Source organism: Leptidea sinapis, chromosome 5, assembly GCF_905404315.1.
Source record: "Leptidea sinapis chromosome 5, ilLepSina1.1, whole genome shotgun sequence".
NCBI classification, from domain to species: Eukaryota; Metazoa; Arthropoda; class Insecta; order Lepidoptera; family Pieridae; genus Leptidea; species Leptidea sinapis.
In genome coordinates this window covers 1,961,575-1,985,855 of record NC_066269.1, presented here as the reverse complement: position 1 = coordinate 1,985,855, position 24,281 = coordinate 1,961,575, and the positions used below count along the sequence as shown (strand labels likewise).

The following is a 24,281-nucleotide window of genomic DNA, read 5'->3' as shown; positions in this document are numbered from 1 at the left end:
AACTGAGCCAACCTTTCGGGTAGATGTATGATTCGTAAATCTTGTATACTTTGTTCATCTCTCAGGTGGCTCCATCTACAGGATCTACTTTACATTTGATAATCTGCTCAACCCCAATAATTGCACATTAGGAAATTGACTTGAGATGTCGCTCTTTTAAATCTAAACCATTTCCGTCCGGACGCTCTTCTAACTGAGAACCCGAAGGGTCACAGGGTTCGAGTCCCGCATCATTCATAAAATTTGGTAAAAAATTTGAATTTGAATTTTGAATTTTGACTAACAAAACAACTTTTTTACGAAAAAACTCATCAAACTCAAAAAAATCAATCATGACATAGTTAATTGAAAATGGTGTTGAGAGAATGGACTCGTATAAGTCCATTAGGTGACCTATCACCTGCGTTATAAAGATGTTCATAATTAATTTTTTTTGTGTGAACTTTTAACGTACCGATGACAGCTCTGGTCGTGCATCTCACTGGTTCGTGAGTTTTGGATCAAGGCATAAGCTGTCAGGCACATCATACACGCAAATGTTTAAGCAGAGTCGAATTGATTTTAATTAACACCATGTCGTAAAGGGCTTTCGTATTAACTTGAAACAACTGTGACGAAAGAGCTTTATTTAATCTATACTAATATTATAAAGCTGCAGTGTTTGTTTGTTTGTTTGATCGCGCTAATCTCTGGTACTACTGGTCCGATTTGAATGATTCTTTCAGTGTTGGGTAGTCCATTTATCGAGGAAGGCTATAGGCTGTTTTTTTTTCAAAATTAGGGATTCGTAATAAAATTGCTATTTTGTAACACAAGGTGTAAAATCGAAAACCTATTTTTGCGTGCGCTGCAAAAACTATTGACAATAGAACAAAATGATGTACAATATATATATAGGCAATATTTTATTACTTATAAAACTATCGCGTGAATTATACTTTATATGGCAAAACAACGTTTGCCGGGTCAGCTAGTAAGTACATATATGTATGTAAGTACAAAAGCAAAACAAGCATTACATTTTTATACAAATTTCGTCCGAGCGCTCTTATCAACTGAGCCAACCGTCCCATCAGCGCTCGGACACACACACACACACACACATTGTCCATAAATTTATTATTTTTATTTTTAATAAATTTTTCATATTCACGACTTAGTAAACAATGAGAATAAACCAAAATAATCAACTTATATGTATTCTTTATCTATCTATACATATAAAAATGAATTGCTGTTCGTTAGTCTCGCTAAAACTCAAGAACCGCTGGACCGATTTGGCAAAGTATGGTCTTGAATTATTTGTGGAAATCCAGGGAAGGTTTAAAAGGTGAAGAAATAAGAAAATGCTCGGAATTAAATAAAAACAACAATTTTGTTATTCCTTTGATGTGTCCCCCGTCGTTCAGAAATCAAATTGTAAGAATAGTTTAAATTAAAAACTAATTAGAATTTTTATATCATTCTAACTTTCTCAGGAGGTAAAAAGAAAACTTCCTTAAAACACGGGTAATAACACAAAAAAAAGGATTCCTTTTGTTTGTTTTAAGTTTATTTTATACAAAAGTTTGGGTCTGCCGGGTCAGCTAGTTAATAATAAAAATTTGTGAATCAGCAATCTGCATCTTAGGTCTATTTTTACATAATATAAGTATTTACACAAGCATGGTTGCAGTTTTATCGAAAAACAAAGTGCAGCTAACTATTAACTACGGCTGGAGAAATAAACTCTCGTCGTAAAATGTTGATTTGAAGTAGAAATTAACAGAAACGATAGTGGGCAGCGACAATGTTACGTGGTAAGTACAACTCTGGACCTAGTACGTGCAGTTACTTGTTGCAAATGCACACATTATTGGAAATATCTCAAACGGAAAACGTGACCGAGGCGTTCGCTCAGTACCACGCCACAACGCAACCGAACCTACTTATTAACTAAACTCTTGAGTATATCACCAACCGGAGACGACATCGACGGGCTTTTCGCGCTACAGAAATCCGGTATAATCCAGTATTCTCTTGTACACAAGGCTTTTGAAATGAGAGAGGACGTGGTCACAACAGTAGGTGATACCTACTACCTATCTACTACTACCTTTCCAATAATTTTCGAAGGGTCGAAATAAGATGAAAGTATATCTAATATATAAAATTCTCATGTCGCGGTGTTTGTAGTTAAACTCCTTCGAAACGACCGATTCTCATGAAATTTTGAGTGCATATTGGGTAGGTCTGTGATCGAATCAGACAACATCTATTTTTCATCCCCCTAAATGTTAAGGCCACGCCAAATTTTTTTGACATTTTTTTTAATTTGTTTGATTATGAGTCAGCATTAAAAAATACATACAACTTCAAATTTTCACCCATCTACGATCAACAGTCACTTTTGTAGCGCGTCAGGAGTAACAAGATTAAGTGAGCTGATATGAATGAGTTAATACGAGTCCCAAGAGAAGTTAGCAGAAAAGCAAGCGCAGGCCTGTTATTTCTGCCTATCCGGGAGACAGTCATGATGCTATGATGATGAGATGTTTATGAGTGGTCAAGAAAGTTTCTTTTGCCCACCCCATCCTGTTTGATCGGCACGTATCATCTTGATTACGGCGTTTAAACTTGTAAATGATCAAGATCACCAGTGGGAGGCTCTTTTGCCCAGGAAGCCGGCTAGATTATGGGTACCACAACGTTGCCTATTTCTGCCGTGAAGCAGTAATGTGTAAGCATTATTGTGTTTCGGTCTGAACCGCGCCGTAGCTAGTGAAATAACTGGGCAAATGAGAGTTGACATCTTATGTCTCAAGGTGACGAGCGCAGTTGTAGTGCCGCTCAGAATTTTTGGGTATTTCAAGAATCGTGACACTGTTTTGTAATGGGCAGGGCGTATCAATTACCATCAGCTGAAAAAAAACTGGGACACACAGCAACAGATCTACACAAGTTGTCCATAAAATGGTTAAATTACAATCATTGTATATTAAAAAGAACGCGTGAATTCCAGAAAATAAGTAAAACAGACCGAAAGCACGTGTTCGTTTCATATCGATTAAATACTCCAAAACAAAACACGATGCAATTGCATATTCTAATCGCCTGGCCGTGAAATTTTAACAATTTATTATTTTAGGTCGTTGTCACCGATGAGTGATGTCAGACAGACGGCCGAATGGCAAAAAACAATGGCATTGTGTTGCCAAACGTAATGACCGATGAAAAAATGCATACTACACACAACGGCGGGCCAAAAAACTGTTTGCTAATTTGCATTTTTTTAGAAACATAGATGCCTTTGATTAGCATATCCTCATTGACACTGACATGCTAAACGAGGCACTCTGTGATAATTTGCACACAAAAGATATTTTTCATTTTTCTGTGTACTTTTGTGGCCGTTATTTCTTATGGTCGCGATGTTTACTTTCAACGGACGACAAATATAATATCACTGAGCTATGGTCGTCGAGAGATTTTTAAAGCGGATTTCTACACGTTGAGTGTGAACTCATTAGAGTTTTTAGTTCACGTTTTCTTTCGACAAAAGCTACCTATTTAAATATCAGCTTCGTGTTGACGTCGAGAGATAGAGTGCCTTCAGTGTACTGATGAGATTTACATAAATCATCATAACTCATGCGTTGCATTCTGGCAGAAGCTACAAAACAAATGCTAATATTTCAACTGCAGGCCATTTGTCTTTTTTAAACAATCCGGAGAGATATAGTCGACCGTCGTCTTTGAAGAAATTTGCAATCATTTTTTTGCAGTATTTTTTTCCTTACCATAGACATAGAATTTCATTGCTACAACAATTAGAGATAACGCGCGAGTTGAATGCATAGTTCAGGAATGCGATAGTGATGTGACCTAATTATAATTGATGACGATAATCATGAATGTGTCGATAAATTTAAACAATGCTTCAAGTTCACCATTTCACACTAGGTTAAATATTTTTTTTATATTTTAACCTAATACACAAATAAAATTTAAAAAACAAATTCTTATGAACGATGCGGGAAGCTGAAAACGGCGTTCAGTTTGTTAGAGCAACGGCACGGAACGCCGGAGGTCGTGGGTTCGAATCCCGCATCGTTCATAAAATTTTGTTTTTCAAATTTTATTTGTGTATTAATCCTAGAAGTGAGGGTCATCACTTTAAAAACATAACATATTGTATAGTAATAAAATCTCAAGTTTTTGTTCTGCCTATCTTATTTATTTTAACACGCCATTTTAATAAATTTTAAAATAATACTTGCAGTATATCCGAAGGAAAGAACGGCTCGACATTTATAAGTATAAATTCTCATTTTGCGAGCTCACAATACAAACCCAGTTCCACTCGTTCTTTATTTCCATAAATTTAATTATTTAAAATTATTAATTAAAACGATTGCCTTACAGCCGCTAAGTACGGTATTAATGTTCTTGCAGTTTTTATATCAAAAACACTCCGACGAAAATACTTTACTGCGTGAAACGATCCCACATTCATGTTGTAAAGCTCAAGACCCGTGCCTTAACGATATGTTATTATCATTTACATTAGTTTATATCAAGTATTTTGATAAAACTGTTGATTTTGTGGAAGATATGAAAATCTGTGAGACACGAAGGCTATTTGAATTAGTTCTTCCAACATATTTTTTTTTCTTCTCGTGTTGTCTGGGATACAACTCCTTCGAAGCAACAAGGATCCTAGATCAGATAGTGACCGCGTGTAAAGTTCTACGCGGACGTATCGATGCGTCTGATCTCCATAACAATCTGTTACAGATATATTATGTAACTTATTGATGAAAAAAAAGCCCGCTGAGTTTGTTGCGCCCATTCTTCTCTGAGGCATTCTTTTTGGAATGGGTGGTAGTTTTTGACTTTCAATAAGTGATGTCACATTCTATATTGAATAAAAATATTTGAATTTGAACTGACAACTACCTCCGTAACCTTCTTTTACATTATCTATATGTATTTGCTTGCTATGCCTCTACAAATCGATTTTACCACATGATTGTGTACGTTTGTGTGATGGAGGTATTATACCACAATATAATTATACCACAGATTGGGAATGGCGCGACCGCCCTCACCTAGCTGAGCTTTCTTAGAGTCTTACGTATACTTTTTCGAATGGGTTGTTGGCGTTCAATGAGTGATTTTAAATCATTTTTTGAATACAAACATTAGAATTTGAATGAAAGTGCCAACGTGAAAACAGAATGATGATCAATCTCAATCCAGAATACTCACTCGAATGGTCAATCGCTTCTTCATTGGAACGAGAATTAAACACAAATCTATAAAGGTATAGGCAGGTACCGACCGCGACGATACAGTCATCGTTTCCCGCTAGCCTGACCAGACGCATGACATTTGCATAAATAATAGACAAAAGAATAATTTGGAAAACGTAAACGGCGCATCACTATAGACAGGCAAACTCTACCGGATTACGGAGATAATGCAGGCTCTTTGACAGGCCACTAAATCTTTTGAAAAATATATTTGAATATGTTCCCCATAGTTGTGCTACTAGAAATCGAAAAAGATAATATCTAGATTTTAAATGATTAGATATATTACATATCTATAAAGATTGCTCATACTTACTTCGTATTTATATGTAAACCTATAAGTATAACCTAAATAATTAAGTCCAGGAAAGTTGTCGATTAACGGCCGTTCCCAATCTCAGTCTATCTCTTACTTGAGATAAAAATCGTAACTATAGTTGACTTTTCTGTGCCACGCTGTCTGTCAATAGGACGACGTATTGCTTACCAGCGCTAGAAGTTTGTATGGAAAAGGCATGGAAATCGGGTATATTGGGAGAGCTTCAGATTATTGACAGTTAACTACTGACAGTAGAGGGTAGTAATTTATCTCTGTCTGTAGATATTATATTGGGAACGGCCGTAGCCTAAGTGACATTTCGTTTGCAAGGGGGTAAGGCAGAGATTACATCATTTCAGTCGGAAGACGTCCACTGCTGGACAAAGGCCTCCCCCAAAGATCTCCACGACGATCGGTCTTGCGCTGCCCTCATCCAACCCATTCCGGCAATCATGACCAGATCATCGATCCATCTTGTGTTGTATTTAATTATTTGTATGTTTATGTGCACGATGTGTTAACCTGTAATTGCAGGAACAATATTTTTTTCTTGGTCTTATAATATTATAAATTGACATTTGTATCCTGTGTTGGTGGACCTTAAATAGATACGGACTTGCATTTGCCATGGGCCTGAGGTAATTTCCTGGCTTATTTGAATCGCATCAAACCTTTGGGGTCTTATTTTGGTACTTCCGTCTTGGCCCCTCAAACGATGCCCTATCGTTCGTCTAAGATAGAAAATAACTGAATGGTAAACGATTCGATTACGCTAAAATTGACGTGTCACTAAACAGGCAAACTTTGACCAGGTAAAAAGTGACACATGTCGACGTTGACGAAAGATCGCCACACGATACGTAGCTAGGCTCTCGTTACAATAGCGGCCGGCACGACTCCACTGTCGCTGTCATTGTAGCCGGGGTGCGATTACAACACCGTAGACATGTGTCTACTGTTAGAGAAGGAAACCAGTATATATACTATGATTTTAATGTAAACCTATAATGGAATACAGCGCCTCTAGCGGTCACCTAGCGAACTTTTTTCGGTAGTATGACTGAAAAAGTAAAAAAAGTGTGTGTGTACTTATGTAACGCAAGAAGTTATAGTTTTATGGCCTAACGAAGCAAAAATCATTAAGATGATTTATTCCTCGTGCTATTCTACGTTTTTAGAAAATACAATTTTGTAAAAATCTTGCAAGATGGCTTTGCCATTAATTATTAAATAATGAATACGGCTGTATGGGCTTGAACCCTTTGCCTGTCCTAATAATGGACGAAGAAACCAAAAAAAATAACGAATTACGCAAACGTCAGAAAATTTTAGGAACCAACTTCGCCCTAATACTTTTGTGTTACAGTGATACGCGCGCATATTAAAATTTCATTCTCATCATAATTTCATAACGTGCATAAAGAAGTATAACTTCAAAACCCAACGAAATCTTATCGCTAACAAATAACGTTTTGCAGCGGGTTCTATAGAAAGTCGGTACCATGAGAAACTTATTTGACAGATGCTCTCGAGAATTACTGTTTTGATAGCAGTTAAGTCATCCACTAGTCTATTGATTTGTGAAAGGTATTTTCTAAGCAAGTATTTAATTAAAATTAATAAACAAATAGCGAAGTTATGGCGAGCAGAAGTTATTAATGATCACTTCCGCCCATTTTCTATTACACCAGAGAAATTGCAAGCGTGTTGTAGAAATTTATAGATGCAGGTAGTTTTAGAAGTGTCGTCAAGCACATACTTATACCCTGGACTTAAAAAGGACCTGGAAATCTTAAGCCTTAACATTAATAATTATATAAACGCAATATCATTTCAAGTTCAATAGAATTTCATCTATTACTTCGCTTTAAGAATCGGAGCTCAACAGCGCGGCAAGAACCCGTCGCAAAAACGACATAGCGACGAGCGTGTAATGAAATGCCATTTCATGCATTATTATTAGTAACTAATGACGTCTCGATGCCGGCCTAGTAACTGGTAGCGTGATACGCGATTTCTGTATTGTTATGCAAACGATAGATGCGGATTTTGATGTGTTTCGATTTCTTGTTAGGGCATACACTTCATAAACCATTACATGTTAGAAGCAGACTTAGAATGTACAAGTGTGCATACGACAAAGCGAAAATGCGTCACCAATTTTGATTTGACAATGCGTGCGATAGGTGTTGGTATTGGCCTGGATCTAAATGGGCAGTAGCTACCTTCCATAACATGAGCCTCTTGCACGTTTGCCCGTTACATACATAATATAATTCGGTTTCTTCTTAGCTCGGGAGTAATCGGCGTACGGTGCGAGTGCGGTCGAGATGAGAGCGCCTAGCAGGCAGTCAGGGAAGAACTATCGAACGAGACGGTTGTGTCGCACGCGCATGGCGGGAACACCACGTTCGAATTATATAATCATAAGGCTTTATGAAGTGCACCTACCATAACGATTGTTAGGTTTATTGCTAATAATGATACCGTGTGTTTTACTAGCTGTTGTGATCAACGCCACATATGAACAACCACGAAGATTCTGACCAGGTGACCAGCCTTGCCTCGTTATATAAAAAAAGCCCGACTCCTAAATATACGCCTACGAGAGTACCTATACAATTAGTCAAGCTTAATGAAGTAAATGTTTTATTTATTTGTTTTAATGAACCAAAACTAATGAAGGCTGGAGATTAAGTCAAAATTACGCACAACACTTAATTTCCAATCGACATAAAACATTTATTTAGACAAGACGCAATTAATTACAGCCAATGATTAATCGGCACGATAATTTCGCCAAAAAATTTAGTCTGGCGAATGTACCGTTTGAAATTAATAATGTTTACGTAACGTTCAATAAAACAACTAATTTTTAAGATTAATTCTCAACAATTACAATTAGATGAAGCAGTATGTTTTTAATCAAATTTCTCGGTGAAAAGGTTAAATCTCGCCACAAAGGTTAGAACATATAATATACATAACTTACAGATATCTTTTAACTGTGTGTGTTTTAATAAATTAAGAGCCTTACGTTCGCAACTTCGTCTACGAGGAATTCACGGTACGTAACTTAAACGTACGAAACTTTTCATAATTTGGAAATAAAAATATGTTTTTCAAATAAATTAAACAAAAGAGAATGGACCGTGGTCATCATACACCATCAGGTGACCCCAATTTATACTCGTTTATCCTTCTCTTCCATAAAAAAAAACAAAAGAATTCAGAAGTCGCAGGCCCAAGGGTGTCGTAAGGGGGCGACTACGGGCATTTAGCAGTAGAAGGCTTCTTTGCACAAGATGCAGGCTTTGTTATTGGTACCAAAACGGCGCCTTTTTCTGCAGTAATGTGTAAGCATTATTGTTTTCAAGAATCCTGAGCGGCACTGCATTGTAATGGGCAGGGCGTATAAATAACCATCAGATAGCCGCCCTGCTTGTCTCGTAATTTATTGTAATAAAAAAAGCACTCGCACTATGGTTACAAAAACATGTATCCTTTTTTCCTTATTCAACATCGAAAAGGTATTGACGGGCGATTGGGAAAAAAATCAATATCAGAAAAATAAATGCCAACTTAATATTCTTTACGGCGCTTTTAAACAACTTAGCAGAGCAAATTGAGGCGGACTCCACACGAAATACCCGAGCTTTAGCATAATAAAATCAGACATTGAAATTGTTATTACAAACATTCGCTTTACATGTGTGAGCGCCAACGACTATAGCACGCTTATCGGATGTTGTTTGGAATCAAAAAGGGTTAAGCGTTGAGGTCAAAGTCATAAGTTCACCTGATTTCCTGCCTGCATATTGCATCGATTATAAAAGGCGCACACTGGTAGGCGATGACATTTGTAACAATAATGCAGAGGGATGATTCCTTATGAAGAAGCTCGTGGTCGCTCCGAGGGCAATGGAGAGGGCTATGCTCGGATTTTCCCTGAGATCAAATCAGAAATGAGGAGATTCATAGGAGAACCAAAGTCACCAAGATAGCTGGGCTATGCTAGATAGCTCGAAGGACAGATGGCTGTTGGGGCAGTAAAGTCCTCGAATGGCAATCACGTAACGGAAGACGTAGTGTTGCTAGATGATGGACCGATGATCTGGTCAAGATCGCCAGAATAAGTTGGATGAAGGCAGCAAAGGACCGATCCTCGTGGCGATCTTTTCGGAGACCTTTGTCAAGCAGTGGACGTTTTTCCGCTGAAATTTTTATTAGAGAGGATGAACGTAGATGAGAGAGTTCAAAGAATTAGGAACTTGGCGTATATTCTACAATAAGATGGATGAAGAAGCAGCTAAATGATGATACAGTAATAAGAAACTGTGTCACCGAGGTGGACGAAGTACATGTACCGGAAACAACTGTAGCTCAGAACAATCCATGAGCAAACCACCATAATCATATTAATGGACTTATTTTCGGAGAACTGTTAAATACGAAATGGATCGGTATTACCTATAAGTAAAGAAAGCACGAAAATATGGATGCACATTTAAGTCCAATTACGCTCTTGTTATTTCAGTTGCTTGGGAGCTTGTAGGTATGTTTGCTTGATGACTATTGGAATAGAAAAATGTCTACTCTTTAGGGATATCTATAGTTAAAATTAGTGAATGACCTCGAAACGTCTACGATACAACACTATATGTACTGCTTTATCCCGTGATTATATCTCCAACCACAAAAGTCCCTGTATTCCGTAGCTAACTTTCGTAATCATCCCCTACTTTGTAATAATCCTTATAGCCTATGTTTGTTTGTTTTTCATTATTCAGAAAAGTTTTTTACAAGCACAACATATCTTTGAAATAATTATACGTGGGAATATAGTATAAATCAGTTGGGCAAAGATACGGCACTTTCTGTTGCATTTTATCAGGGAGGATCAGTTCCATTGTTACCAGTATTTTAAGTTTTTCGAATTGATGTGTCCGTTTTTTCAACGCTCTACCCCTGTAGGAAATCATAATAAAACCTAATACACACCTGGGAAGATATCCAAAGGTTGTGTATGCAGCTGACCAACTCGTAGTGGGCTCACAAGGGCTTGAACCCAGGGTGTTTTAACGCAAAATAGGCGCACAGTAGACGTCGAGTTGCGGAAAATAGTATGTGAACTTTTTTACAAGGGTATATACAAAAGTCATAACCCATCATCTCAACAAAAGGACGGATTTCGAATATCTCAACAATCATTAGGACGACTGAGCAACTTTTTATCACGCCAAAAACCTCAATAACCATAAAACGCCGTAACTTAGGTCGCCACAAACAAAACAACGCTGACATTGCAGAGGCGTAAATGGCAAACTCAAATCAAAGCAAATAAATAAAACAGATTGCATTCGGACAATGCACAGAATTGAATATAACTCGTCAAACGCATTAATTGTCGAGAAAAAGAATCATGATGCGATCATAAATTAAGTCTGGACATCAAGCTGACGGAGACGACATAAAGGCATAAATTAGAGCTATACAATCCCACAACTCGACGACTTGATGTGCAAATAACTCATTACCTGCTATTTCAATATGTTAATTTATGACGATACTAAGGCTATAAATGCTCATCTAAGGCACTGATACTGACTGCCCGAGATAAGTAGGTACGACCCTAAGAACTTGTCAACTTTCAATCAGATTGATCGTAAAATATTTATAAAAATAGCTGACCCTGACAGACGTTCTGTGCATAATTAATAAAATACTGTTTTTTTATGAATTTGTCAATAGTATTTTATAACATCAAGAATTATTTAGAAAAATATGCTTCCTGTTGTAATGATTAAATTGTTTCACAGCAGAACTGCCAAACCGTGCGTCAATAAATTCTCTAATAGAAAATATGTCCATACAAAACAAATATTCGAAATAAAAATAATAACGGGTCACAGATCGAAATAAAAACTATCCTATCTCTCAAGTTGGACTAAACTGCACATCATGACGTAATCCGTTAATTAGTTTAGGGTTTCACTGGATACAAACATCAGGACACTGGATTTATATATATTAAGATTTGTATAAGTTTGTATATGTACAAGAACATCTTTTAAGGTTCATAAACCATACACAGCAGTCATATTAACGTCAAAGTCGATGATGCAAAATAAACTATTCGTTAGTGAAGAATGTAGTTTTTGGTATCGTCAGTTTCAATCTTTATCGCTATCAAGAGTAAAGCTTCTATTGTGACACTCTTTGCCAACATAATATTGCAACAGATGAATGTGCCTAGAGTACTGTTTTCTTTTAAAAAAAATTCAATCCTTCGTCCAGGAAAAACAAGAGGCTGAAAAAGCAATTCGCACATTAAATGTGTTCCTTAAATTGAAATTATAATTGAAAAATGAAGACTTTGTTTAATGCAGTCACTTTTAAGCCCTTTACAAAGGGATTGTATCGTCCACGGATGCTGTCAAAAGGTCTACTGAAAAACAGAGTTGGAATTAGTGTTATTTCATTTCCATTGGTATGCCGAGTGGGTGTCCTTTTTAATATGTAAACCTTATACAATTGTACCCTTTGTTTTTAAAGAGTTTTAATCATTATTATCACATACAGGGCCTTTTGCGGAACCAATACTGAAACCATTCTATTCTTTCTCATGCCATCTTGACCTCCGTGTCGCCGATGTCTTCCACCTCTATGCCGCTGCAGTTTGCTCTAGGACTCATCTTGTCCAGCGATTCTTGTTCATTCTCGCAATGTCCCTTTTTTTACTTTGACAGTTATGGCGTATTCTACTTCAGCTCACCTGCGGATCCATTCATTGCGGTCACGCATGATATTGATATATTCCACGCATTGTTCTTTCTATGTCCCTCTACGCGACTCGTAACTACTCTGCGGACTTTTGAGTAAAAGTCATATTTATAACAATAAGGGACGAGACGAGCAGGACGTTCAACAGCTGATGGTAATTATTACGTCCTGCCCATTACAATGCAGTACCGCTCAGGATTCTTGAAAAAATCTAAAAATTCTGAGCGGCACTTCATTTTGCGCTCGTCTTTTTGAGACATAAGATGTTAAGTCTTATTTGCCCAGTAATTCCACTAGCTACGGCGCCCTTCTGACCTTAATACAATAGTTTACACATTACTGTTTCACGGCAGAAATAGGCGCCGTATTTTCTGCATCATAGGTAAGCTCCGGTACGACACAATGCTCAATGACTAAAATTATGAAGTAGTACGCAAAATACCCCTCTATTTTGCGTAGCAGCTTTTCTTATCGGCACCGAATGCCGTGCAAGCTTGAATAGTAGTGATTTAAATTTCTATTGGGCTTTAGACAAGACAGATATAAGATTACATACATTCTGTATTATATTGAGTGAGTTACAAATTATTCATAATATTAATTTATTGTTGTAATTAATTTAAAATTCAAAAGAGTGGTAATAAAAGTGAGTATAGTGTCGGTTATTGCTCTGCTCGACAGCTTTTAAGAACCGGTGGTAATTATAAAAAATTAATTAACGATTATGTAGTGCTTATATTAGGGCTCAGCGATATATTTTAAGTATTCAGACTGTCTGTATTTTTTTTTATGATGGCACAGCACTGTTATATAGGCAGGACGTATCGGCTAGCATCAGACGAAGGTCTTGCTTGTCTCGTCACATCTCATAAAAACAATACCAAGCGTAGATTTCGGCAAATATAGAATTACTATACATACTGGCTATAACAATAATGTAGACAAATATATTTTTGCAGAGTAGAAACGTAGTGTCCAAATATATGGGAATAACAAGTATTTAAACTCGGGTAATGTTAGCCATTGTAAGCTGCACTCGAAAACAGTAGCCCACTGTCAAATAATATAGCATAAATAATGGTAGGTGTATTGCGAATTAAGACTGTCGCGCCCCTCATAAAATGTGTAACTTTAGATTTCCCTCACGTGAGGTCAGGACTCTTTAAACGCTTTGACTACCTGCAGTTATATTCAAACTTAAAAGACTCAAAGCGTGAATACAAATGAGTATGAAATTCAACATTTTATTAATTCCCCGTAATTTATTCAGGTGATTTTAGGGTTCCGTATCCGGCGGACAGTCATCGGAAGCAATAATTAAAAATGATTCAAAGTAATATTGCAGGAACTTTGATATAGCGTGAATGCCCGCTAATATAAAAAATAAAATAAAAATACTACTACTGCTACAACGTATAAATTAAAAAAAAACTCCACTCCCACTTGGCCGGTTTTTATGGGCACACTTGGACCGGTATACGCAAACAAGACCGGGGTGGTGTTCTAGTTAAGAAATATTTTTTTTATATTACAGACAGTTAGAGACTTTAGTATGGTGCGAGTTATGTTTCGCGTTTGGACGTAACATTCGGGTGGATAATTTCAGAAGCCCATAAGAGGCCATGCTGACAATAAGACTGATTTCGGTCAATTTAGTTCCGTGATTCTGAAAATACCAGTATCAAAACTGTGCACGTTATGGATAGCATAACGTGTGAGTGATACGACATCCCGCTGCGCTAGCTGAGTTGAAACTGAGAGGCTGAGACCATCGATTTTGCGGGCATGTTTTTATATTTACACTTTAAATTTTATTTTCTTTAGTAAAACATTTTTATTTTGTACAATTTTTTTTTACTACTAAGATAACAGCTTAAGATTATTGTGTTATTCTTTAATTTATAAAATAACGTGTTTAATTTAAAAAATCACAAGTTGCTGAATTATTACGTAGAATGACACAATTTCATCATGTAATATATAAAATTCTCGTGTCATTGTGTTAAGCTTTGAACTCCTCCGAAACGGCTTGACCGATTCTCATGAAATTTTGAGTGCATATTGGGTAGGTCTGAGAATCGGAATCTATTTTTCATCCCCCTAAATGTTAAGGGTGGTCGACACGAATTGTTTTTATATTTTTTTACATTTTTTTTTAAATTTGTTTGATTATGAGTCAGCATTAAAAAATACATACAACCTCAAATTTTCACCCATCTACGATCAACAGCTACTTTTGTATCGCGATTTTTATTTATACAAATTTTTGTATTGGAGTGGAATTAAATAATCAACACAAAAGTTATGTGCTGTAGTTACTTATATTTTTGTAAAGTCATATTTTTTTGTCGTTTTTACTGACTCTGACGTCGTTTTCGATTATCGACGGATTACCATTAATTGTGAAGTTTTTTTGTAAACTCTCTCTTGTCTGCCACATGCAAGATGAGAGTTATGCTGTCCGTAACGTGCAAAGTTTTGATAATGTTATGTTACATGTTCTCGGAATCACTGAACAAAATTGACCGATATCAGTCGTCTTTCAGGACGGGTTCTTATCGAGCAATTAAAAATCACGTTATTCATTGCCTGCCACAATAATATTTTGAAGGAAATACCGAAAAATCGCATTTTATTATTTGATGTATTTAGATCGGTATTTTACACACCTTTACTGCCAAAGCCACTGTAACCCTAACTCCATAATGCTCCATCGTTCTTACCTGTGTTGGGAGCAAGCGCTGACAAACTTTCAGCTTTTATAATGAACACTTCCGTGATAAAAGCGATAGGAGATGACAACACACCCTACCAGCTCTATGAATTGCATTATATAATTAAATCACCTTATCCATAATGATAACTGATGTACTCACCTCAGTATTCTGCACTGGTGCTCTAAACCGGAAAACAGGCGGCGAATACGCCAGGGCAGCCCTGGTGGCCGATGCTAGCTGCACTGCCCCCAGCGCGGCTCTGTTCCCTTCAGAGCAAGGAGTAGGTGGTCCCCGAAGCTCTTCGATCTGTGCACCCAGCAGCTCATTGCGGAGAAGGCAGTTGTAAGCCAGGTGATCCCTTCCGCCCGCGTTGGTGTCTGTAGCGCCATCGCTGCGAGCTTTCTTTGTGGGTGTGTTCTCTGTACCGCGTCGTATGGCTGTGAACAAAAACTATTTATAATTTCATCATAAACGTAAAGTGAGTCTCGCTAGGGTTGTCAACCGTACTCAAAAAAAGTATTATATAATCAGTGAAAATATAAGACTATTTTATATTTCTTAATATTCTTTTTTAAATTTAATTTTAATATTTGTTTATTTAAATCAAAGGTGAGGAACAATGAAAATGAAATGAAATGAAAATGAAATATATCTTTATTGCACACCACAAAATAATGAAACATAACAAAAATCGAGACTACAAAAAGCAATAGGCGGCCTTATCGCTTAAGAGCGATTTCTACCAGGCAACCTGTAATGAATCAGTTATAGTTGAAAAGATAACAGAAGGTGGTGTTATCGATATGCATATAATTTAAACATACAGTAAATAATTCCAAGAAAAGAACTAGTATTGAATTTGTCACAGTAATAAATAATAATTATGGAGCATTGTTTTGAAAGATTGGAGAGTTTGAGCCTTTCTGATTTCAGAGGGAAGAGAATTCCATAGATAAACAGCTTGCACAGCAAATGAATTGTTGAAAAAGGAAGTTTTATGAACAGGTGTACAAAGCAAGAGATTATGGACAGACCGAAGATATAGTTGGTGAGAACTTAATGCTGAAAATTTTTCCTTGAGATATATAGGAGTTTTAGGATCATATAGGACACGATAGAGATGTATAAGTATATGGGAATTTCTACGCAAGCGAATAGAGAGCCATTTGAGCTTTTTGCGTAATTCAGACACGTGGTCATACTTACGTAGTCCAAATATAAAACGAATACACATGTTCTGCAATCGTTCAAGCTTATCCAACTGGAGTTCAGTTAAATCGACATATGAAATGTCAGCGTAGTCAAGAATGGACAGGAGAAGGGATTGAGCGAGTAAAGTTTTCGTGGGAATAGGAAGAAAATTTTGGAGTTTTTTTAATGAGTGAGATGCCTTCCTACTAACTTCTTTTAATTGATGGTGCCAAGACAAATTCCGATCAATGAATACGCCCAGGCTCTTAACAGAGCAGCTAAAAGGAATAAGACTTCCACCTACACAAATGGGAGGTAGATTACCCCACTCAATTTTATGGGTTAGTTGTGAGCTACCAACAATAATACATTGAGTTTTCGACGGATTCACTTTTAGACCATGGGCAGTACTCCATTCCACGATTGTAGTTAAGTCTTTGTTAGTGTTTTTAATAGCTAAAGGCAGACCCTCAAGAGAAGATTGTGAGTATATCTGGAGATCGTCTGCATACATATGATACCAGGAAGTTAAATTTTTAGTTATAGAGTTGATAAAAATTGCAAAAAGAAGAATTTTATTTCTTACTCCTGAATATTTTTTTACTTCTTTTGTTGAGCATTTTTTCATGGTAGTTTTACTGTATTTCATGTAGATTGATACTCTTTTTATGAAAACTCACTCTTTTTCACGTTTTTCATTACACTTCCTATTCTTTATTTGCCCTTTTTGAAATATAAAAATTCGGCAGCCTTATTTCCCGCCCAGTTTCATTATTCATGAACATTTTTGTTGCAAATATTTTTCAAGTGATTGTCAGTTAATCTGGTTTGGAAATAAAAATATTTGTAATCGCTCTACCAGACATTACTAATTACTGATGACAATCATACGACCAACGCGCACGTCAAAGTGCGCATAGTTGTTATAGTTAAGGTTCAAATATAACGTTAACAGTAACACTGACTTCAATTCAAGGCAATATCGAATATGTTTTTGAAACTTATGTCAGGTCGCTATTTAGCTATTTAACATAAACAATAGCTTAAACCGGCAAACATTGGACGGTTACGGTAAGCAGTTAAAGTTGTGACGTCATGTAAAAATTATCAAATAAGTACTTTAAAATGTTTGTTACTTAGACAATTATCTCAAGGTGACGAGCGCAGTTGTAGTGCCGCTCAGATTTTTTGGGGTTTTGAGCGGCACTGCATTGTTGTGGGCAGGGCTTATCAATTACCATCAGCTAAACATCCTACTCGTCTCGTCCCATATTTTCATAAAAAAAAATTATGAAAATAATTTACTATATATACTTAAAAACTTTAAAATACTTTTAGATAGAGCCTCTTGCTGCTAGACAACCGAGCCTGAGCCTGAAAACAGGCCAGGTTTACTACTTTAGAATGCGCGACGGCTACGTTTAAACTCGCGATTTGTGTGCCACTTTGTGTAAGTGTGCGTGCATTGCTCAAAATAGACGTTAACGGGAAACCTCAATGTTTTCTACGTTTTCACAGCTGTCACAGTCTATCTAGACGTATAAATGATCTAAGGTATGTTATGTACAATGCTCAATGTACTAATAGTACACTATTCGTACATTGCTCAAATCAATCATCAGATAAACAATTTAGCAACATCCGCAAGTGCAATTAAGAGAATCGCGTATCAAGTAATGCCCCGTGAAATTACCTGGCGTCGTAAATAAGGTGAATGATCTAATAGAAACAGACAGACAGGTTGAAACCCGCGGGCCGCTGTAACAAGTCCGTAAATAGCCACTTTATGCGCACGCGCCGAATTAATTCCTATCCTGTCAGGGCCATATGGCGTTCTCGACACGTGCTATACTTGGGGCACATTAAGATATTTCGGGTGGTTGAAGATAAATGAGCTTGGTACTAACAATGTTTTTTATGGGATATTTTAATTCGATAGAAAAACCTTTCAAGCTACCACAGATATTAAAAAGTATTTTAAAGCAAGAGATGGTAAGTACATTGCCGAAGTTAAACATTATATTAATTTTATTAATATTAAAAAAAACTAATGAGACATTTATTATGGCGGTCCAAATTAGACCTTAAGTCAAAATTTTTAGATTGAGCTTTCTCTATAAATCTATGTTATATTAATACATAAAGCGAGAACTTAGTACCCTTTTTTGAAAAATTGCGAAAACGGATGAACGTGAAATTTAACACAGTTTATATGGTGAAAGTGCATAAAGTGCTATATTTCTTATAAAAGATTGCTACACACTACTACTACTACAAATAAACACACTACTGCTTGATTGAACACACACATACATTATGGAAGTACATATATTATAGACTTTGATGATAAGCCCCAATTAAGATCAAACTTAAGAAATAGATGATTTATGGTCGAAATTCGACCTCTGGGCGACCACATGATCTTGGAGTTTTTCGCAAGACATTTCAAAAAGTCTTTCGCTACAAAATCTTGTGTGTGTGTCCTCTCTTATCACTTTAGATTTGTCAGTAATAAAGAAGACAATGAATAATCAAGCAATAATTTTATTCGATTAAACTTCCTGAATTTCAACATATTAACTTCGTACTTCATCTCACATTTCTCCGAATGCGCAATATTCCTACAAACTAAATGGGCAGGTTCACACATTCTGAAGCGAGCACTTTAGTAACGCATGTATTAAGAAAAAAAGAGTTCGAGTCATAATTGAGGGACATTAAAAGTTCTCATTATAAAAATAAAATATGAAAAAAGCACAAATCGCATCAAATATTTAAAGAAAAAAACTCCGAACAAACCAGTTTGGATACTTCGCCTTACGGTTAACACTTGAAGGCGCCGTGTTAAGTACGCTGTAGGTATCTAAGCTACCAACGCGCGATTAACGGTAACCGAAACGCCTAATGTGTATTAGCTCTTAAGGTTTATGAGATACATCCCGTTTATATACAGAGGGCAGACAAACAGCAGAGTCTTAGTAATAGTGCTCCTGTTGGATAACCTTCAGTTAAGGATCTCTTAAGAGCGTCCACCGACCTAAAAGGCCGGCAACGCTCCTGTGATACCTCTGGTATTGTAAGAGCAACACAAGAATAGATGCATAAGAAACAGCACTTGAGCCTTATCTCGTTTGAACTAATATCTCATTTAAAAAGTTCCGAAGAGTTCGCTTTTGTAAAGTTATTAAACTTAACATGATAATAGGATTAAAGACTATATTTCAATTTGTCATTTTTACTCCACAGCTAATAGGCTATGACAAATACCGACAGATCAAAGTAGAAAGCGATATGAGTATTTTTCTGCAATGCGATAGTAGTTTGACTGACACCGATCTAAATTAGCAACGCTCCGGGAGAGAATCCCAAAAATACACTCCTTCCTGCAAAAATGACTATACATTCGGATATGAATCACTACACACTATATGCATCAGCTTATCAATACAGTGAATCATCGCCAAGAATCTTGTACACAAGATAGTTTCAAAGAAAATCGACATAAAGGGCTGCATAGTTGATAATGGTAAAAGATAGCGGGCAAATACTTCACAAGATATTGTTTACGATAAAATGACTGCTGAATAGGCATAGGCATGTCTATACATGATTATGAATACTAGGAGAGTTCAGAGCTAATTTTAGACCACTCCAGACAATATACCGGTTATTGGCTTAAGTAAGCTCCACCATTTCCTACTGCATTATGTAATCAATTGGCCATAGACTTGGGAGAGTTTGAATTTGTACGACTTGGCTCAAATTATATCAAAATACTAACACGATCTTCAGTTCATTGAAGGATTAAGTAGGATTATTGCATACAAGGTCGTGTCTGCATAGAACGATTCGGCGAAAAATCTATGCAGCGGAACAGTGAGTGTATGTGGCGCGGCTAGTGAAAATGAATAAGAGATGAATTTAGCAGGAATAATATGAGAGCTACAACCCCTAATCAAAATCCGTTTGATTAACGAGGAAGTTTATCTGTATTGATAAGGGGAAATAATTAACAGAATAATAAAATATAAACTTTCCAAAAACTATTCATTTACATTATCTTGAAGATAAGCATTTAAAAATATATCTTTAGAGAAATATTATTCAACTGAGACGGTTACGATTTACAATTTCGAACATAAGGTATAGCATAACAAATATGCTTCATTTTTACAATTTGTGACACCAGAAGAAATATAGTGAATCACCGATTCTACGAGTGACTGCTGCCTATTAAACACTACACTTATCGGTGAAATAAAACATGTAAAATTCATATTAAAATTGAAAATTCTGTTTATTATTCTAATTACTGAAAAGTTTTTGTATTCTACGACTTAATCTGCTAAAATAAGCGCTCAGAACTGCAAAAGTAGCAGCATTCTGCTAAATCGATTCAGTCTATGTGCGGTGAATTATTATGTTGTAATTTTTGTAGGACGACAAAATCCATCTCCTCTAACCGCACACTTGTTTCATTCAATATTATTTATAACTATATAAGTGACGGTATTTGCAATTGCTTAAGATTAGGAAGGACAAGTATGAAACCACTCTAACGTTATATAAAGCCATTTCCTTTCAAGTTCATCGCACCAGACAACGGACGCAGGAAACTCGGAAGCGCGAACCTAAATTGCATCACAATTTTAAATCAATACGTTTCTAACGCCCAACTAAAGTTCAATCACATGGTTTCCTTCCTGGGCAGACCGTAAAAGGTGCGCTCGCTACTTATACGGTGAGCTACGTGACAAGGGAACGGACATTAATTAATTCAGACTGTTACCAAATTTGTCGACAACCCGCCGGGATGCGAATTTGTGCTGAATCCCCAACACGTTAGAGTCGATATTTACAACTGTTCCGAGTTGATTGTCAATTCTAACTGAATTTTCTGTGGCCTCCACCTACGTTGCAACCCACATCCAATTGGGTCACAAATTGGTCCAAAAAGTTTGGTGATTCATAGATAGCAAAAACTAGCAGAAATATTTTTAAAACACATATAGAATAGAAAGAGTGAGAAGTTGTAGTCTGGGTTTAAGCATTTAGAAACATGTACATTCTGCTATGCTCAACCGAGAAGGTGCAGTGATTTGATGTAATGTTACTTATAACAGAGTTCAGTTAACAATCGTAAGTCTTCATTAACATAATATGCGTTCTTAGATGAACTGGAAAGGTTGAATTTAAGTGTAACACAGCAAGCAATTTAAAAAGATCAGTGGACTTAAGTTGGTTCCTACGCCTACTAATTATTGTAGTGAATATATAATATATTATAATAGATGTGTCCGAAGAAGAATGAAAAAAAAAATCGGTAAAAAAAATTAGAAGAAAAAATTGAATGAGTGAGGTGAGATGAAATTATTGAGATGCGCGATTACAAATCTAAGCGGACGCGGTCACGGGCAGAATATAGTCATTTAATTAGCCAGTCACATGATTGAACTACACGCCAATTTTCATCAATATTGTACAAGCCGTTCTCGAGTTCATAACGATATTCAGTAGAATTGCTGTCTCTCGGTCGCATATTTATTAGAAAAATTTCACAAAACGTGAGAATAGAGATTTATATAGTAGTAGAGATGAAAATGTTCAGTAAATAGCTATTTTATTTACTCATACTTATCCCACCAAGTAAAAACATTCATACAAAGATAGTCAAAAAGCTCGTTTAAATACCTTTAGTGCCGTATCGCAATCCTTTAAATGGTAGCTACCAATATTTGAGAAACCCTATTTAAGTACGTTGGTTCATAATGACACGATAACACTTATCTATGGAACTCTACGCAAAGTGTGTCATTTGGCGTCGTGTCGTGGGCTTATCAGCAGCAATAATTCACTCACAGGTGAAAAAGACAAGTGTAACATGAAGTAGGAAGTCTGATAAAGTGATAATTACGGTATAAGGGAAATTGGAATCAATGCCTCATAGGGGAACATATACGCACAGCAAATTTCATTGTTAGGGCCTGCTAGTTACTATGGAATTATGGAACAGCGATAAGCATCAACGATAGCAACGACCTTCTCTCATACCCCCAAACACACAACCGGTTCAAGATTCGAGTCTCCCCAAGAGGCGCACCCGTCCTATGTCGCTGGAAAGGCTTAGAAGAGGTTTTTAGTTGGTAGGGGGTGACTGCATATGTGGGCACCCGAGCACGGCATATGGACATTACCATCACTGTCTTAATACGTAGTGCTTGTTTTTCTCTAAAAAAAAAACGACAAGCCTAAGAAATCCAAATTTTTACTTAATTTTCTACAATCGCTACAACTCCTACAAAAGATCTGTAGGCGATTCGGTAAGAGCATTTTGAGTCTCGATAGCGGATTCAGCGCTGAAATAATCTTATCGTTGTCTTGCGCCTAGGTACAGGCTATGCCTAGTTCGGAGCTAAATAATTTGTGTGTGTCAACATTTTATAATATATTCTTAATTCTTCTTCTATACGTTGCGATCTATACAATGCATTCTATATCAATGCGAAACACGATTTGATTGAAACGAACAGTTATACGGTTAGCAATAGTAAGATGGCGGCTTAGACGACCTAGATAGCAGCCAAGTACCTATCAAGTGCATTGCTGCACATTTATTACTATAAACGATCTATTGGGGTCACTGCACATTAAATTCTGCTCGCCGATATTAGGCACGTTACGCATGATATGGCCGGCAAAACATTTCATAGTACTCCCTAAAAACACACGTCGTGAACTAGTTTTACAAATACAGGAGATAACATAAATCTATAAATAGTTTTACTAATGAAACAGAATACTACAGCGACTTTATGGAGCACCAAGGCAAGACCCAAATTTTGCAAGGATACTAAAACTTCAACGGATATTTCGTAAATGGCTAGTTTTACGCTATTTTATTGTAAGGCTTTGATAAAAACTTTCACATTTAAACTGAACTTAATGTTAAAACTTATGGTTCAGGCAAAAATGTTATATCAGTCAGTTGATATTGACGTTTAGACAAACAAAGCGTGCGAAAGAATAGAAAATCTTAGTGATTTTCGATTTTCGAAGATATAGCAAGATTGAAAAGGAAGGTGAATATATACTGTAACCGATTTTGATTGACCAAATTACTAACTAAACCACTAACACTAACCACTAACGCACAAACAGACAAATACAATTCGTCACGTCACTATATTTCAAGTCTATGAAAAATACCAACATACGAAAAAAAACAATCAGCTTCAATCAAAAACGAATATGACGTACATGAAAATATCCATGCTCGTTTATAATTGCCAAGTCTCGTTAGACGATTCAAATTACTGAGCACAAGAAGATAAAACAAATCGAAATCCGCGAGACGCATATCAAAAGCTCGGCAATTAAGGATGCCATTAAAACGATTCAAGCGAGTTAGAAAATAAAATAGAATAATCTATGATCATCGAAGGAACAGAGTGCAGTGCACCGCAGAGCTCCGGTATTACAAAGGTAAATAGCCTCCATTGCACAATTCACAATGGTTATGCTTTACCAAAGAGCACAGACCATAGCCCTTAGAAAGCTCACTATCTCGACTCAACTATTATTATTATTATAGGCTTTCTCCGCCTTTCTATATCGCAGCGGACACTTAATTGTAAAACTGATATATATTCTTAATTATGTCTAGTTAGACCAAGCTTTTTCCAGTTGAATACTTATACAATCATTAGTAGAATGCTAAGTAATATGATACCTACCTAATATTATAATAAATAAATTATAGTAAATAAATGGAAAAATACAGGCTTACTAAAAAAACATTTTTAGAACAACAACCATATTCATGTGAAGACTGATGTAAATATTAACATAACATTATTTAATTATTATAATTATTGTAATGTAACGCTGAAGTCGCGAGCGACAACTTACCCTGATAAACCATATAGAGGTTTTTATGGTATTAGGATTTAGAAATTATTGTATGCTTTGTTTTGAACA

The 24,281-nt window shown here is 36.3% G+C and overlaps 1 protein-coding gene across 1 annotated transcript in view; it reads right to left on the bottom strand.

Moving 5' to 3' along the window:
- The window catches only part of LOC126964652 (fizzy-related protein homolog), an 84,947-nt gene that overhangs the window by 32,368 nt on the left and 28,298 nt on the right, over positions 1-24,281 (bottom strand). The window contains exon 2 of the mRNA XM_050807896.1: positions 15,273-15,550. Coding sequence (XP_050663853.1) covers positions 15,273-15,550 — 278 coding nt within the window. The remainder of the gene's footprint in view (positions 1-15,272; positions 15,551-24,281) is intronic.